This window comes from Myotis myotis, unplaced genomic scaffold (genome assembly GCF_014108235.1).
Source record: "Myotis myotis isolate mMyoMyo1 unplaced genomic scaffold, mMyoMyo1.p scaffold_m19_p_3, whole genome shotgun sequence".
Taxonomy (NCBI): Eukaryota; Metazoa; Chordata; class Mammalia; order Chiroptera; family Vespertilionidae; genus Myotis; species Myotis myotis.
In genome coordinates, this window is record NW_023416335.1 from 191,492,492 (window position 1) to 191,510,831 (window position 18,340).

Below are 18,340 nucleotides of genomic sequence, written 5' to 3' on the forward strand. Positions count from 1 at the left end.
CCAAGAAAATTCTTAAAAACAAGACAAATGAAGGGGCTTACCTCTTAGTTCCTTAGCCTCCTTCTTTCAACTTTTCTATTCTAACTCAGCTACAGACTCTTGGTGATGTTATCAATTAAAGCTATTTTGCTTTCAAAATAATTAATCCATTCTGATTCTGACTGTAACATACTATTCTTCAAGCTCGATTGTTTGAATATACCACTGCACCTATTTAATGATCTTATCAAGATTTCCAGCTCATTGGCTTTCAGACTTTTCCCAATCCAACAGCCCTCTCCTTTTTTTATTTTTAAAAAAAATCCATCTCAGAAGCATACTAATCTGAAGCTTCCTCCCCCCATCCCCACCCCATTCTTTTTATTGCTATCCTCTGCCAAAGTCCTAAACCTGGCTAACCCTAACCATCAGCATTCTCCATGCCTGCACCTTATCATCTCAGTGCAACTGAAGAATGACACACAAGAGGGCAAATTAACGACCATAAATGCATGACCACTATAAATTCATAACCACTGTTGCAAATAGGCCCATATAACCATAGGGAATCTACTCAATTTCTCTTGTCACCTCACTCTCCCCACCTTGAGTGTGAGGAGATGGAGATTGGTGAATATATTTATACTTTGGTAGAGAGAAAAGTCTAAGCATTGTCAAACACAAAAATAAGACAATTTAGTTACAACTTTGATGTCCTTTATTTGGGGGGGGGGGGCGGGACAATTTATGGACTGGGGAGTACAGTGCCTTACAAACAGCGGAGCACCTTTCATGAAGGATGTTTTATAGAATATTAGAAGCAACAAAATGAAAACAGGGTGCAATTGGCTAAAAGGTCTGGGATTTCTTAGAGAGCTAGCAGGTCCCATTTTCTAGGTATGTGCACGAGGCCAACACTCTACCACTGACCAACACAGGCCAAGGCTGGCTCAAATACATTTTTATTTTTTAAGCTTTTTTGTTTGTTTGTTTTTTAGAGAAAGTGGAAGGGATGGGGAAAGACGCAGAGAGAGAAACATCAATGTGAGAGAGACACATCGATTGGTTGCCTCCACGCTTGCAACCAACGTATGTGCCCTTGGCCAGAATCGAACCTGGGGCCCTTCAGTCTGCAGGCAACGCTATTCCACTGAGCCAATCAGCTATGGCTAAAATACATGATTATAAAAATTCAAAAATATTCTTAAAATCAAAATAAATAAAAATCAAAACTGACGACTACAATAAATAAAATGAAAAATACACAAAAGAAATCAAAGGCAAAAGAACAGATCAGTGACATCAAAGATAAGGTAATAGAAACTACCCAACTGAAACAGCAAAAAAGAAAAAAGAATTTTAAAAAGTGAGAAGATATTAACAGACCTTAGGGACAACATCAAGTACACTAGCATTTGCACCATAGGAATCCTAGAAGAGAGAGAGAGAGAAAAAAGACAGAAAAAAAGCCCATAGTTACATCTCAGAGAATACCATCATTTAAGGGACAAGAAGAGGAAGAGGAAGCTCAAAGAAACCAAGGAAAAACAGAAAGATAAGTATGCACTTCCTCTAGCTACCCATGTTGCTCTTCCAACAAGAAACCAATGTTGCTCAACTGGTATGGCTATGTGGTTGAGCACTGACCTATTAGCCAAGAGGTCACGGCTCAATTCCCAGTCAGGGGACATGCCTGGGTTGCAGGCTCGATCCCCAGATGGGGGCATGCAGGATGCAGCCAATCAATGATTCTCTCTCATCATTTATGTTTCTATCTCTTTCCCTCTGAAATCAATTTAAACATATTTTTTTAAAAATCTTAGTGCTTTCTTAAAAAAAAAATAAACCAATGTTACGTATTATTTTTTTAAGACATGAGTATATTCTTTTAGAGAGATTTAATGAATACTTAAGAAAATATCTAACATCTATATTGCAATTAGCTGTTATGTTATGATGACAACCTATGAAGAGGCCCACATGGCAAGGAATTGGGTCCACTTGCCAACAGCCATGTGAGTGAGCCATCTTGGAAGCAGATCCTCTGGCCCCAGTTCAACCCTCAGATGAGCACAGACCCTCTTGGGACTGAAACCAATGAGAGATCCAGAGCAACCACCCAGCGAAGCCACTCCCAAATTCCCAACACAGAAACTAAGAGAGTAAATGTGTCTTGACTCAGCCACTAAATTTGGGGGTAATTTGTCATACCACAATAGATAACTCATACCATAGAGAAAAATAGAAGTTTCTGGCTCCAAATTTCCTATTCCATAAACCATATCATTTTTATCTTTTCTTGTGGGGAGCCGATATAGGATTAAGCCTCGGACTGACCTGTTGGCAAAGTCACAAACAAGTCCCAGCTTAGAGGGCACAGTCCTCTTAAGCATAATTAGGCTTGACCTTATGAGGCTCCCCAGATCTTATCTGGGAAGCTAATGGGCTGAGGGAAGTGCAGGAAGTGGTCAAAACAAGTGAAACTCACAAGAACAGTGTAATTATGGTAACCACTACCTTGTTTACCTCTGACTATAAAATAAAGGCTCAGTTTGCCTCAGGATCTTTCTCTGTGGCCTCAGCCAGGCACAGGAAGATCCACGGAGAATAAAGAGAGCTGGAGAGTTCTGAACGCTGTCTCCATGTAAAACATTCTTCGCCGACTCCGTCCACACCTTTGGGAACGCCTGGACCCCGGCACCCCAATATTTCCAAATTATCTCTTGTCTCTTCTCTTTCATTTGTGTGCGGCTCCTCTTCCAGATCCTGAACCCTGAACCACGTGGGACATGGAGGGAAACATTTACAACATTTTCCCTTTCCTTAAGCCATAGTCATCAAAATTTTGATGATAGATGAGTAAATTAAGGCCTAGATAAGTTAATATAGTTGTCCAAGGTTACAGTGTTTAGGTGACAGAATGATGAATATATTTAGGTTTTCTGACATATAGACAGTGCTCCTTATATCCCCTCATGGTACTTTTACTAATTCTAAATAATTTATTTTTCATAAATTAAGCAGGTCCTATAATACCCACTCACTTAAGTTCTGATGATATAAAGATACATGAGGCAAATCAAGTAGAAAGCAGAACTATTTAATGTTATCTATTTATTTAAAATTTTAGGCCCTTCCTATAGTATTTCATAACTTTATCACATAGTTTTTAATTGCTACCATTAAAAATTTTTTAAGACTTATCCATACTAACTTCTCAAATCATAAATACAATTATTCAAATTAACAGAAACCTTTAAACAAGAAATAAATGACTGGAGGTAAGTAGTGGGATGTGGAGTATGGAGAAAAATGTTCAGATATAAGACAAAGCTCTCAGCTTCCTAAAAACTGAAACAAATGAGACTTTTAAAAACATGAATGATTTCCACTATTTTTCTTGTAAAATAAATAAGTATTATAAGTTCATGTGAGAAACTGTCTCCTATCTTTAAGAGTTTTTTCTAATATAAATCTTTTTATAAGAACAACTTTTACAAGAGTTTTAAAAAGGCACAAATATTCTTCATATAGACATCTAATAAATCCCCAGCCTGTATTTATGCCCCAGAGAGAGACTGCCTATCCCTATGCCAACCCAGGAAGGCAAGCCAGGCAAATGACTGGGCGAGTCTGACTCCATGAAAGTCAGTGATACGTTGATTACTGATATATCCTGAATACCTCAGAAAAAAAAAAAAAGACACTGATTTTTAATTCCACCTCTGCCATGACATTCCCTACTGACCCTGGACAAGTAGCATAATGTCTCGTGTCCTATTTTCCTCATTGTGACAGGCACTTTATGTGTTCATCAAAGCCCATTTTCATTTCTTCTTGGGCACAGGACTGGACTGAATTTCTCAGCCTCCCTTACAGTTAGGTAGGGCCACATAACTGATTTTTGATTAGTGAATGGGTGCAGGGTTGATGTTTGCCATAGCCAGTCAAGCCTTAATTCTAAGAAAGCATTCTTTCATACTACTTAATGCCTTCTCTCTCTTTCCCTCCCTTCTCCTCTCTCTTCTTCTTCTTCCTCTTCTCCTCCTCCTCTTCATCCTCCTTCTCCTCTCTCTCTCTCCCTCCTTCTCTCTCTCTCTCTCTCTCTCTCTCTCTCTCTCTCTCTCTCTCTCTCTCTCTCTCCTCTGTGTGCTGGATAAATGAAATGTAGAGAATTCAGTAGAGGACTCCAAGGCCATAGGAAAGATGGAGTCATCAGATGAAAAGAATTGGGGTCCCTCAATGACATTCCCACCCAACTTGCATTAGACTGCAGTGTAAGCAAAATAATAACCTGTGTGTGTGTGTGTGTGTGTGTGTGTGTGTGTGTGTGTGTGTGTAGCTACTCAATTACAACAATAAATCATCCTATAAATTCTGAATAATAAATCATCAATTAAATCTTATGATGTTCTGATTCAGAAACAAATAAAAATAGAAGCTACTTTGTTCTTTGTTTCCCTTTAGCTTCTTCTTAGAAATTGGCTTCATATCATTATTTTTCCTGAAAAACACAGTGGAAGCTCCTACATGTAAAACCCAAGATGGCCTCCAATGATTGCCATCTCCTGGGATCCAAGTCCTTGTGTAGTCCCCTCCCACATGGTATCATGGCTGGATGGGGTGTGACCAATAGAATACAGCAGAATAAATAATGTGTAATTCCAAAACCTAGTCATTAAAGACATGGCAAGTTGCACCTTGCTTTCTCTTAGACCATTTGCTCCGTAGGTAACTAATTGCAAAGTCGTAAAAATATTCAGCAGCCCCAGGGAGAGTACTACATGGCAAGACATTGAGACCTCCCCCCACTTGCCGGCCATGTGATGTGTCATCTGCGAAGCACATTCTGGAGCTTCAGTCAAGCCTTGAGAGGACTGCAGCCCTTGCTGATAGTTTGCACACGAAGTTGCTCCTAAATTCCTGACCCAGATAAACTGTGACATAATCAATATTGTTGTTTTAATCCACAAAGTGTTGGGGTGATTTGCGAAACAGTAGTAGAAAACACAATCCATGATCCTGAGTGGTATGAGTTCATTACATATTTTGGATATTTGCCCTGTTTCAGACATATGGTTTACAAATATTTTCTCTCATTTCGTAGGTTGCCTTTTCATTTTGTTGACTGTTTCTTTTTCTGTGCGGAAGCTTTTTAGTTTGCTATAGTCCCACTTGTTTATTTTTGCTTTTGTTGCTTTCACTTTTGGTATAATATCCATAAAATTATTGCAAGGCTAAGGTCAAGGGGATTTTCCCCATGTTTTCATCTAGGAGTTTTATGGTTTCAAGACTTACATTTAAGTCTTTAAACCATTTTAAAATCATGTCTGTGAGGGATGTAATATAGAAGTCCCATTTCATTCTTTTGTATGTGAATATCATTTACTGAAGGAACTACCTTTTCCCCATTGTGTTCCTGATTTCCTTGCCAAATGTTAACCACATATATATGTGTCTATTTCTGGGCTCTTTATTCTGTTCCACTGGTCTATGTTTTTGTGCCAATACCATATTCTTTTGATTACGATAGATATGTAATATAGTTTGAAATCAGGACTTGTAATGCCTCCAGCTTTGTTCTTCTTTTTCAGGACTGCTTTGGCTATTCAGGTCTTTTATGGTTCCATATGAATTTTAGAATTGTATTTTTTTTATGTGAAAAAATTCTATTGGAATCTTGATAGAGTTGCATTGAATCTATAGATGGTTTTCGGGAGTATGGATGTTTTTATAATATTAGTTATTTGAATCCATGAACATGGGATATCCTTCCATTTATTTGTGTCTTCTTCAATTTTTTTCATCAAGATCTTATAGTTTTCAGTCTTTACCTCCTTAGTTAAATTTATTCCTATGTATTTTTATGCTATTGTAAATGGGATAGTCCTTTATTTTTCAGATAATTTATAATTTGTAAATTTATAGTAACAGAAACAAAAAAAATTCTAGATTCTAACTAATGACATTCAATCATTAGTGAATCATCATTGCCTGCAAAGAATCATTCTATTCATCTCCAAGTCACAGGAAGTTATATCCATGCTGTAGCTAAAAGGATATGGTGTGGAATCTGTTGGTAATGGCAATTTTGAAGATTAAGCCTGTAGCATGTAAGCTGTTTCTGACATCTTCTTGAAATCATTAAACAGGGAGGAAGACTCTGAAATAAAATAAATAAAATAAAATAAAATAGTAAGCTAATATTTTTCTTAATTCTACTATTACCACAAACATTTTATAGCACCAGTTAAAGGACCATTGAACTATTCTCAAGAGAGTACAAATGGAACACATTTCTTCAATAGAATGATACACACCAATATGGTAAAGGAGAATATCTGCAATTCTGTAAAGCCAGTATGTATTGTAGTAACAATAGTATCTAATTAATAGGGAGTCCACATATATCTTAGACCAGTTCATCCATGTCCCTTTCCTACTTATTTTCCACAAAGAGATTGTCTTACATTTTCTTAAAATAGGTCAAGAAGTTAAATAACTAATATAAATGACAAATGATGAGGAGAGTACATGTCAAAATTATCCAGAAAGAAGTTTGAAGGAGGATGCTATTCTTTTTTTTTTTTTGCATAAGAATCTTTGGCTCTTAAAATAACTTACTAAAATTATGCAGTGGAGTTCCAGTGCATATAGCTTCATCCACAGAGGGGGATATATTGGGCAGTGAGTGTCTTTCCCAGGTGGGTAGTTGACAAAATTCCTCCAGCAGTAATCATACTCTAAGGAAACACAAATCATTCAACAAATACCAAAAAAAGTTACTTAAAGAAAGCTGAACTTAAATACTGGGTGTCTCCCAAACATGTATACACACTTTCAATAATTATTAATTCCAATGGGTTAAATCTGAAAAGAAAGAAACATCAATTGAGGAGACCGTTTTGAAGTAGTGGCTGCATCAACATGTCCCGTGGTTCCAGCGCTGGTTTTGACTGTCATATTACCATTTTTTCACCCAAGGGCCGGCTTTACCAAATAGAATATGTTTTTAAGGCTATTAATCAGGGTGGCCTTACATCAGTAGCTGTCAGAGGGAAAGACCATGCAGTAACTGTCACACAGAAAAAAGTACCTGACAAATTATTGGATTCCAGCACAGTGACTCACTTATTCAAGATAACTGAAAACATTGGCTGTATGATGACAGGAATGACAGCTGACAGCAGATCCCAGGTACAGAGGGCACGCTATGAGGCAGCTAATTGGAAATACAAGTATGGCTATTGAGATTCCTGGGGACATGCTGTGTAAAAGAATTGCTGATATTTCTCAGGTCTACACACAGAATGCTGAAATGAGGCCCCTTGTTTGTTGTATGATTTTAATTGGTATAGATGAAGAACAAGGCCCTCAGGTGTACAAGTGTGATCCGGCAGGTTACTACTGTGGGTTTAAAGCCACTGCAGCAGGCATTAAACAAACCGAGTCAACCAGCTTTCTTGAAAAAAAAGTGAAGAAGAAATTTGATTGGACATTTGAACAGACAGTGTAAACTGCGATTACCTGCCTGCCTACTGTTCTATCAATTGATTTCAAAATGTCAGAAATAGAAGTTGGAGTAGTTACAGTTGAAAATCCTAAATTCAGGATTCTTACAGAAGCAGAGATTGACGCTCATCTTCTTGCTCTCACAGAGAGAGACTAAACATTGTAGTCAGTTTACCAAATCCATTACGCCACTTGCCTGTGTGTTTGGTAATAACAGATGAACATTATGGAGGCCCTTGGATTGAAAAAGGAACCTCTCCCACTCCTCCTGTCACTGAAGTGGTTAGGGTTCTATATAAATAAAAACAGTGCTTTTGGAATAAAAAGAAAAGAAACATCAATTGAGCAGCTATTAAGTGTGAATACATTGGGGGGGGGGGTCACTATATATCCTATATAATAAAAGGCTAATATGCAAATAGATTGAACAGTGGAACAACTGGAACAACTGAACAACAGGTTACTATGACGTGCACTGACCACCAGGGGGTGTGCGTGGAACATGGTGGGCGTCGGCCACCGCGGTATGGTGGAGCAGGTGAGCGGGGGCACCAGACCAAGGTGGGGTGCTAGTCGCTGTCATCAGGGCAAGCCTCTGGTGGTTACTAAAAATTCTTTGCTCCCATGTGCTGCAGTCCCACCCAGTGCTTGCACCCGCTGCCAGTGCCAGACCCGCTCACACCTGCTGCTGGCTCCAGAGCTGCTGTTGGTGCCCGGCACTGGTCCCAATTGCTTGGCGCCATCAGTGGGTGCAAGGGGTGGCTGCCAGCCATGATCACCCCAGAAGGCTTCTCCACCTTCCCCATCTCCTGAGGGGCAATCCGGGCAGCAGCCACCACTTGCACCTGCTACTGGCACCAGCCCCAATTGTTCCATGCCATAGGGAGGCACCATCAGTGCATGGGAGCAGGGACGGAGGGAGCGGGGCTGCCGGCAGACATGGGACCAGGAGCCACGGCAGGAGGGGCCGGGCAGGGGCGCAGAGGATGGACCGAGACCCACCTCTGTGCCTACTGCAGCCTCACGGCCCACAGTGCCTTTCAAGGTGCACAAATTCGTGCACTGGACCCCTAGTACATATAACATATCTAAAGCCCTCTGGCCCATTTGCTACTTCAGATGGACTAGGCTCTCCCTGAATCCCTGAAAAGAACAAAACAGTTCATTCAAAGATGGCTGAGAGGCCATAATGGCAAAGTAGAAAATAAAGTTGTATTCTTTTGATACTTTCCCTGCTATGAATTTCAGACCTGGTGCTTTCTATATTATTTTAAACTTTTACTTCTGAGACTTCTACTCTGGGATAATCAATCTCCTGGCTGCCACCACAGTCTCTCATAAACACTTAAGTTCTTGGTTTATTGTTTTTTACCTGGGGTTGTCATGATCTGGACAGTCACACCACTCTTAATGAGGTCCCTGAGTCCTTGTCGGTTTTGTTCATCCATGTGGTGATAAAGCCGTGCCACATAAATAACTAAAGTCACACCAGGCCGTTGACGCAAAAATTCTGTAATAGCCTTGGAGCATTCCCAGCAGGGACTCCAGGATAAGAACCAGATGATGGAGCAGCTGGTGGACGAGCAAAATTGTCTTTCTGAAGTGATTTTTTCTATAAAATTGACTTCAGCGTGCCTGGTGGTGTTTTTGCCTGAGTGTCGCCAGATCTTGTGGCACGTGCCCCACTTGATTTCATAGAGCAGACAGGCCTCTTTACGGAGTTCTCTGGGGTCAAAGATTGCTTCAAAGTCCCAGGGTTCGATTCTTCTCCTAAAATATTGTCATGCAATTTTTAGAGGAAATTTAAAAATCATTTAATGCTCCCTTTTTCTATAAGGCAAATCTAAAACATGAATCTCAGGACACTTTTTTTTCTCTATGTCTAAAAGTTATTTGGGGAGTTCCACTTGAATTATCAGAGTTTCTGTCACAAACACAGTAAAGATATTTTTTCCCAACTCTTGTTATTTGGTTACCACTCCCTCTATACCATTGCTTATTAGTCTTAAATTCAGGTATAAATGTGTCCTTTTTCTCCTTATATCCTAATCTTTCTGTCTCACTCTTAGAGGTGCCATGTTCCAATTGTTAATATTTACTATTCCTCAATGAACTCCAACTAGGTTTTCTCAGGCGTAGAAGCCTCAAATCTTTACTAATAAAAGGGTAATATGCTAATTAGACCAGACGTCCTTCTGGACAAAGCCATAGTGTCAGGGCCAAGGCAGAGGCAGTTAGGAATGATGATCAGGCTGGCAGGGGAGAGCAGTTAGTTGGATCAGGCCAGCAGGGGAGAGCAGTTAGGGGGATCAGGTTGGCAGGCAGGTGAGCGGTTAGGAGCCAGCAGTCCCGGATTGTGAGAGGGATGTCTGATTGCTGGTTTAGGCCCCATAAGAATTGGTTTATGCAATTTTTTCTTAGGGATGGGTAGTTGGAGAATTTTTGTGTCTATTTTTGTTAACCCATTGGAATTAACAAAGAATTTTTAGTAACCACCAGTAACCCATAGAGATCGGGCCTAAACCGGCAGTCAGACATCCCCCAAGGGGTCCCGGATTAGAGAGGGTACAGGCCGGGCTGAGGGACACCTCCCCCCCCATCCTGTGCACAAATTTCATGCACCAGGCCTCTAGTCAATAATAAAATTCTATTGCCAAGCCTAAGAGGAGAGTAATTTGGCCTCAGGATTCCTCCATGTTAAATTCTATACACTAATACCTCATAAGAAAGAAATTCAACTTGTTGTCAATGGCATCTCCGTGTGTCCAAGCTGTGACTTAGGAAACTCAGGATTGTGCTGAGGACCCTCCTTTCCAATAAGCTTGTTACACTCTAATATTTCTCATTCACCCCTAAAGTATCACATTCATTTATTACATAAGTAAGTCCTTCTACCATCATAAGATAATATATTCCTTGACCAAAAGTCCCCTGTTATAATGCTATGTGTGGAAAATGGGCATATAATATAAAACAGGAATTGAAACAAAAGTGACAAATCCATTCCTTGGACCTTTCACTAATCGCTATAAAAACATGTGATCTAAAGAGAAAAGAGCATTAGTAAGGCAATAACAGAACAAAGCTGGAAGGTCATTTATTTCAACAGAAACCAAAAGACAGGAACAAACACAAAGAAAGCAATAATCATAGAGAATAAAGTTGGAAAATGGGGAGAAAGAATGGGAACATGGTAAAAGAGGAACGGAACAATAAGGTTAACTATAGTCCTCCAGCTCTTAATACCCACTTATTCTTGGTTGAATTAAATGCACAATATGACAGTATTATTCTTTTTAAATTTTTAAATTAGTTTTTGGAGAGAGAGAGAGAGATTGATTTGTTGTTCCACTTATTTATGCATTAATTGACTGATCCTTGCATGTGCCCTGACTGGGGAACAAACCCATAACCTTGGCATATTGGGGTGATGCTCTAACTAACAGCTACTGGGCCAGGGCTGACAGTATTATTCTTACCTCAGGGTGGGATCACCAGCTGAAGAACCTGTTGACCAAGAGATGAGTATGTCAAGTAATATATACAAATTGAGTTGCACTTTTAAAGTATATTTTTATTGATTTCAGAGAGGAAGGGAGAGGGAGAGAGATAGAAACATCAATGATATAGAAGCATCAAACAGACTGTCCAACCTATGAGGCAAAGCAGGGGGGTGGGAGTAAGAGATCAACCAAATGCATGAATATGAGCATAACCAATGGACACAGACAGTAGCGGGGTTAGGGTATGTGCTGGGGGGTGGGAGCAGCTGGGGGAGGTCAATGCAGCGGGGAAGGAGACTCATGTAGTACTTTAAGCAATAAAGAATTTAAATCTAAATAAAAGAAACATCAGTGGTGAGAGAAAATCATTGATCAGCTGCCTCCAGCAAGTCCCACACTGGAGAACAAGCCTGCAACCCGGGCATGTGCACCGGCCAGGATATGAATCGTGAATTCCCAGTTTACAGGCCAATGCTCAATCACTGAGCCATAATGGCTGGGCTTTAGTTGCACTTTAAAATGACAAAATTTTAGAAGGACAGATAAATAGTTATCAAGGATTAGGAACAGGGGTGAAGCGGGAAGAAGGAGTGTTTGGCTATAAAGGGGCAATAAATCAGATCTGTACTGTGGGAACTGTTTAAATCTGACTGTGGTGGCAGATCCACAAACCTATACAGGTGACAAAATTGCATAAAGCTAAACACACACACAAATGAGTACAAGTGAAACTGGGGAAATCTGAATAAAATTGATGGATTGTGTCAATGTTAACATCCTGGTTGTGATATTATTCTACAGTTTTGCAGAATGTAACTATTGGTGGAAACTAAGCAAAATGTACAGGGAGTCTGTATTATTTCGTAAAGCTTTATGTTTTAAGTTACGATGATCTCAATTAAGATTATAACTTACAGAAAGAGTCATTGGTAGTGTGGAGAGAAGCTAGGACACCATTGGCTTAATGTGCATATATATTTTTAAACCACAATTCAAGAGAAAGGAGAAAAGACATCTGCATAAGTGATGAGTTAAAAAAAAAAAAAAAGGCAGCATTGTCAAAGAGCATGTAGAAAAATATTATTGAACTAGTGAAAGAGAACCAGCTTTTGATTGGAGCCCAGTGGTTACTGAGGCATTGATATCAAAATCCTGCTGCATAGAAGATCTCAAGGGTGGCAAAATTCTCCCATGACTGATATCTGTATTATTTCCAATCACATCATGCCCACACTCTTACAACAGTCTTCTTACTGGTCTCCTTGCTTCCAGTCTTTTCTGCTTCCAGTCCAGAAGACATCAAATGCCAGGTGAAAGTGTTTAAAGCTTTATTTCAATCGTGTCTATGCTATTCGCAAGTTCTCCAGAGATTTGCTTTTACCAAAAGGTCGACCTCAATTTCCTTAGCCTGGCATTCAAAGCCCTCTCTGTAATAGCCCTTCAAATTTGCCTTCTAATTTCACTATAGATTATTTCCACAAACTCTTCTCTAGCCTCACCAGTGCACTCAGTATATTCAAAACACAATCTTTGTCAATTCTCTCAAAATCTTTGTGTCAATCAACCTGGAAATGCCTTCCCTTTGCCAACCTAAATTCTACCTCTTTAGAATCCAAACTCAAATTCCACCTCATCTGAAAATTATTTCCTTCTACAGCCTGAAGTGTTCTACCTCTCCCATGAATTTTTCTAAAGTTAACTAACCCTTAAATAATTAGCATGCCCTTGTGGTATCACTTCGGTTGTTATTTTAAATTATTATTTAACAGTTGTATATTTAATTTTTTATTGTAGTGAAACAAGCATTGATTTAATGTCATTTGTTTAAAATTATTTGTGGATGTCAATAGTTAGTATTAATAATTATAACAAATCTTATTTAACCAAGCACAGCCAGTCACCATTCAGCAGATTAATCTCCTTTAAAAAAATAATGTCTACAGGGAGGCAGACAATTTTCAAATAAAGTGAAATTATGTATTTTTAAAAATAGCATTAATGTAGTAATAAATAGGAAAGTTGGAAAATACCCAAGAACACACGTAAGACACACACATACACACACAGAGTTTCTACACTTTTCAAGACTATGAGGCTTACAGGACCTCGATCCATTTTACCTGCGTCAGAAGCCATGGCGCCGTGTGCCACTGATTTTCTCCCCTGGAGCTATATATTGTGCTGATTGCTCCTGTCAACAACATGCCTTAAGATTGTTTCTTCAGGAGTGACTGCTGCCACCTGATTGAGCAGAGAATGACTCATTCCTGAGTCTCAGGCACTTACTGGGTGTCTAGACTGTACAAACAGGTAGTAGATTAAGAGAGAATTTGGTGTGAGGTTAGCATCAATGGGTTGACAAGAAAGCTTTTGGTGCAAATGATAAATGCTGTGGAGTAAATCCCTTAGGATATCTGAATTACAAAGTTCTTTCCTAATATTATATGAATTTTTTAAACTTCCCCTTCCCTTTAAATTAAGGTTAAGACAAGACTGACACATCATTCTTTCTTGGAGAGAACAGAGAAAGAACAACTAGAAGAGAGAATTTATTTATAACTTCCTCTTACTTTGCTCTTTGCCCCAAATCTTGTTGGAAAGGGGAGGGGCACTGACAGATGCAAAATCAGAAGGACTTTGACTTCTGACTCAGGTAATTAGGTGACAAGTCTTAAGTGATCTCTCTTCCTTCTTGAAACCAGAGCTGAATGTAAGGCCAAGTCCACTTATGTTTTTTTTATCCTCCCCTAACAAGTGAACACTGCCCTAGCTGGTTTGGCTCAATGGCTAGGCAGCGGTCCTCAAACTTTTTAAGGGGGCCAGTTCACTGTCCCTCAGACCGTTGGAGGGCCGGACTATAGTTTAAAAAAAAACTATGAACAAATTCCTATGCACACTGCACATATCTTATTTTGAAGTAAAAAGACAAAACGGGAACAAATACAATATTTGTATTTGCATGTGGCCCGTGGGCCATAGTTTGAGGACCCCTGGGCTAGAGTGTCAGCCTGCGGACTGAAGGATCCCAGGTTCGATTCTGGTCAAGGGCACATGCCCAGGTTGTGGGCTCAATCCCCGGTGGGGGGCGTGCAGGAGGCAGCCAATCAATGATTCTCTCTCATCATTGATGTTTCTATCTCTCTCTTCAACTCCCTTCCTCTCTGAAATCAATAAAAAATATAATTAAAAAAAATAAAAAGTGAATACTATACTTATTCCCTATTGCCATTGTCCCCTATTGTCCAAAACCTGGGTCAAGCTCTCTGAATTTTAGCATACACTCCCAGAATTGGGGTCCCTCTCAAGACCTAAAGCTCCCTCTAGGTTCTCAAATCTACAGCCCCTGAACTTTGAATCTCAAATCCTATGGAGACAACACCCGAGCCCTAAATATAAGACTTTCCTGAACTATGAAAGTCAAGCTGGAGCTTCCACAAGATGAAGCAGTTGCTTCAAGTGGCAGGTGAGAGTTGAAGAAGGAGCAGAAGTGCCACATCATACATGAAGGTCATTTAGAAGCCAAGGGTTTCATGATAGGTAGAGTAATGACCCCCCATCTCCTCCACACACAGACACACAGATGTTCACCTCCTAATCCCTGGAACCTGTAAGTATAAAGGCAAAAGTAACTTTGAAGAGGTAATTAAAGTAAGGATCTGGAGGTAGGAAGATAATCTGGGATTGTCTGGGTAGTCCCAGTCCAATCACATAGGCCCTTAAAAGAGGGAGGCAAAAGAGAAGGACATGTGAAGATGGAAGCAGAGATGTGAATGATGTAATTACTGGCTGGAAGGGGACCATGATTCAAGGAACAAGGACAGCAGCTGGAAAAATCGAGGAAATGGATTGTTCCCTAGAGCCTTGTGAAGCAATTCTGCCCTGATGACATCTTGAGTTTAGCCCAGTGAGACCCTGTTTTGTACTTCTGACCACCAGAGTTGTAAGATAATTTATGTTGTTTTACACCAAGTTCATGGAAATTTGTTACAGCAGCTATAGGAAACTAATACAATAAAACACAGTCATAGGAGGCATATAGGCAACAGTGAAGATAGTATATAATTTAAATTTGTGTCTACAAGAATTCCTATTGAATGTTTGATCCATCTTCTATTCTGTTTTAGAAAACTCAGAACTGCTCGGCCGGCATGGCTCAGTGATTGAGCACTGACCTATGAATCAGGAGTTCACAGTTTGATTTCCCATCAGGGCACATGCCTGGATTTCGGGCTCAACCCCCAGTAGGGAGCATGCAGGAAGCAGCCAATCAATGATTCTCTCATCATTGATGTTTTTATCTCTCTCTCTTCCTCTCTGAAATCAAAATATTATTATATATAAAAGGATTTGCACTCTAATCTCTATAGCCTCTTCATTCTCTTTATAAGTTGCCCATATACACTGCTGCCCTACACTGAAATCCTAGCTAGACAAATAGATTGTTAAGAGTTTTGTGTCCAGCCCTAACCAGTTTGGCTCAGTGGATAGAGCATCGGCCTGCGGACTGAAGGGTCCCAGGTTGGATTCCAGTCAAGGGCATGTACCTTGGTTGGAGGCACAACCCCAGTAGGGAGTGTGCAGGAGGCAGCTGATCGATGTTTCTCTCTCATCGATGTTTCTAAATCTCTATCCCTCTCTCTTCCTCTCTGTAAAAAATCAATAAAATATATATTTTTTTTAAAAATTTGTGTCCATTTTATGGAATGATTCTAGCAGTTTGAATGTCCCCAGTGTCCAATAACAGAATAATGAATAAATTAATTGTATAATATGCTTGTAGTGGGTTACTATTCAGCATTTTAAAAAAATCAATTATATCCATACATGTATCAACCTGTAATAATCCTACATAATAATAGATAAACATGGTAATTGACCGTACCTTCGCTATGCCTACCATTGGATAATCAGCATGATATGCAAATTAACCGTCAACAAAGATGGCGGCTAATTTGCATACTGCAGGAAGGGTGGGACAGCGCCATCCCGCCTGCCCTGCCGCCATCCAGGCATGCTATCTGCGACCTAGGGCAGCGGGCGTCCATGTGCGACCCGACCTGGGGTGGCGCCCCAACCCCTGGATGGGCCCTGCTGTGTGCGCGACCTGGGGAGGCGGGGCAGGCACTGAGGGATCGGGCCTGCCATCTGCCACCCGGGGAGCGGGCCTAAGCCAGCAGGTGGTTATCTCCTGAGGGGTCCCAGACTGTGAGAGGGCTGAGGGACATCCCCCCCCCTCCCCCACCAGTGCACAAATTTTTGTGCACCAAGCCTCTAGTCTCTGAAATAATAAACTGAGAGAAAAATAAACCCCAATATTGTTTCTATAAAGTTTACATATTTGTGAAGCAATGCTTTATACTGTTAATGGATCCAAGCACATGTAATAAAATTAAAAAGAAATGAATGGGAAAGATGGATACCAAATTCAGGATGGTGATTTCACTAGAAGGATGAGAAAAGGGACTGGGAGGGTTATGCAGGCATCTTCACATATATTTGTAATACAGTTAAATTATAATAATCTACATTTTAAAAAGTAATGTTGGAGAGAGAGAGACAGAAAAGGAGAGAGAAACATTGATGTGAGAAACATCGACCAGGAAAAGTCCCTTCTGCATGGGAAGATGAGGGTCCAGTCTGTAGAGCCAACTGGCCTGGCTCTGTCCTGGTCTCCTGCCTCCAGCCCCGACACTCTCCTGAGACCTCAGGCCTCTGGCTTCTGCCTTTCAGCCTCAGCTCCTAATAAGTACCTTCTGTGTCCCCGAGGCCTGGGGTGAGAGACAGACCCTCCTGGTGAACCTGGGGTGGCTGGCCCTGGCTAGAATGGCTGGGACTCCAGCAGGCTTTTTTCTCCTGGGGGGAGGGGGGGGGGGCGGGCGGCTGTGGCCCCTTGAGCCTCTAAAGTCCTGTCTGCGGTGCTGCCCGCCTGCCTGTCTCTCCCAGGGAGCCGCAGCCCTTCACTGGGCCCGGGGATGCCGGATGGATTGTCTGCACTGACTCAGGCAGCCCAGCTGGGGGCCACCCCTCCTGCTCCACCCAGCCCCTTGTCTCCACCCTCTGACTGAGCTTTGCATGTTCCACTAACCCGGGCAGGTGCCAGGTGGAGTCACCAGGCTTCCAGGTGCCTCGGAACAGAACACTAACCTGACATGGGTGGGCCTGCAGCTCCCACCCCAATAAAAGCAATTCCATCCTAAAAAGAAAAAGCAACGCTGACCGGTTGCCTCCGTTATGTGTCCTAGCTGGGTATGTTTCTTCACCAGAAATTGAAGCCGTAACCTTTTGGCGTACAAGCAACACTCCAACCAATAGAGCCACCTGACCAAGGTATAGTCTACATTTTTTAAAACCCAAAAATAAAAACAAAAGATCATACTAAAAGTAGTAGCAATAATCCAGGGGGAATGGTGAGATTGATTTAAGGTAGTAACAAACTTTTCCACTTTCGTTCTCCTAACAAGAGAGGTAAGTAACCTCTTACTTCCTGATATAACCCAAAGTATCCTACAATGTGTAAAGTGCTATATTTGAAGTCCATGTGAATTTTGCATTTTACCCCATAATATATGCATGCTTGTTTTAATATCAATATATTTTATACTAATTATAGAAGAGTCAAGTTATGCTTTTAACTGAAAATTTTCAAAGATATGAACGATACCACTATTCCACCATGAAAATTGTAAACACAATGTCTAATGACAAACATTTTCTTAAGTAAAATAGGTATCTAAATAATTATATCTCTTGCAGCCATTAAATTAACTGTAGATATTGGTGATTTTTTAAAAATTCCTATAGCCCTGGTTGAGTAGCTTAGTTGATTACAGCATTGTCCTGATATGCCAAGGTTGCTGATTCAATCTCCAGTCAGGGCACATACAGGAAGCAACCAATTAATGCATAAATAAGTGGAACAAATCTCTCTCTCTCTTTCTCTCCCTTCCTCTGTATCTCTCTGAAAACAATATCAATTAAAAAATTCCTATGGTGCTTGCTTAGGCAGCACATATACTAAAATTGGAACAATACAAAGAAGATTAGCATGGCCCATGCTCAAGTATGACACAGAAATTCATGAAGTATACCATATTTTTAAATAAAATAAAATAAATAAAAATAAAAGATTCCTATGCCCTAGCCAGTATGACTCAGTGGATAGAGCATTTGCCCAAAGACTGAAGAGTCTCAGGTTTGATTCTAGTCAAGGGCATGTACCTCAGTTGCAGGTTCAATCTCCGGCCCTGGTTGCAGCATGTGTGGGAGGCAACCAATCGATGTGTCTCTCTCACACCAATGTTTCTCTCTCTGTGTCTCTTCCCTTCCCTTCCACTCTCTCTAAAAAA

At 40.5% G+C, this 18,340-nt stretch overlaps 1 protein-coding gene, 1 non-coding gene and 1 pseudogene across 2 annotated transcripts; 2 read left to right on the top strand and 1 right to left on the bottom strand.

Annotated features, from left to right (window-relative positions):
* Window positions 1-5,873: 5,873 nt before the first annotated feature.
* On the bottom strand, window positions 5,874-13,220 carry APOBEC1 (apolipoprotein B mRNA editing enzyme catalytic subunit 1). The gene is made up of 5 exons (XM_036300226.1): window positions 13,115-13,220; window positions 10,971-10,998; window positions 8,864-9,261; window positions 6,604-6,722; window positions 5,874-6,142 (listed from the first exon to the last, which is right to left on the bottom strand). The coding sequence occupies exons 1-5, from the start codon at window positions 13,128-13,130 to the stop codon at window positions 6,014-6,016; spliced, it is 690 nt and encodes a 229-aa protein (XP_036156119.1). The 5' UTR covers window positions 13,131-13,220; the 3' UTR covers window positions 5,874-6,013.
* Window positions 6,907-7,648, top strand: LOC118651238 (annotated as a pseudogene).
* A 4,764-nt stretch (window positions 13,221-17,984) lies between the features above and the next one.
* LOC118652214 lies at window positions 17,985-18,091 on the top strand. Its single transcript, XR_004966482.1, has one exon. It is a non-coding gene; the product is annotated as a U6 spliceosomal RNA (small nuclear RNA).
* Window positions 18,092-18,340: the final 249 nt, after the last annotated feature.

Excerpts from the sequence above, each read along its gene's own strand:
- APOBEC1 (XM_036300226.1), bottom strand. Across the intron at positions 9,262-10,970 it reads GCTGGTGATCCCACCCTGAG|GAGAAGAATCGAACCCTGGG; the intron begins GTAAGAATAATA and ends ACAATATTTTAG. Across the intron at positions 6,723-8,863 it reads CCAGATCATGACAACCCCAG|AGTATGATTACTGCTGGAGG; the intron begins GTAAAAAACAAT and ends GTGTTTCCTTAG.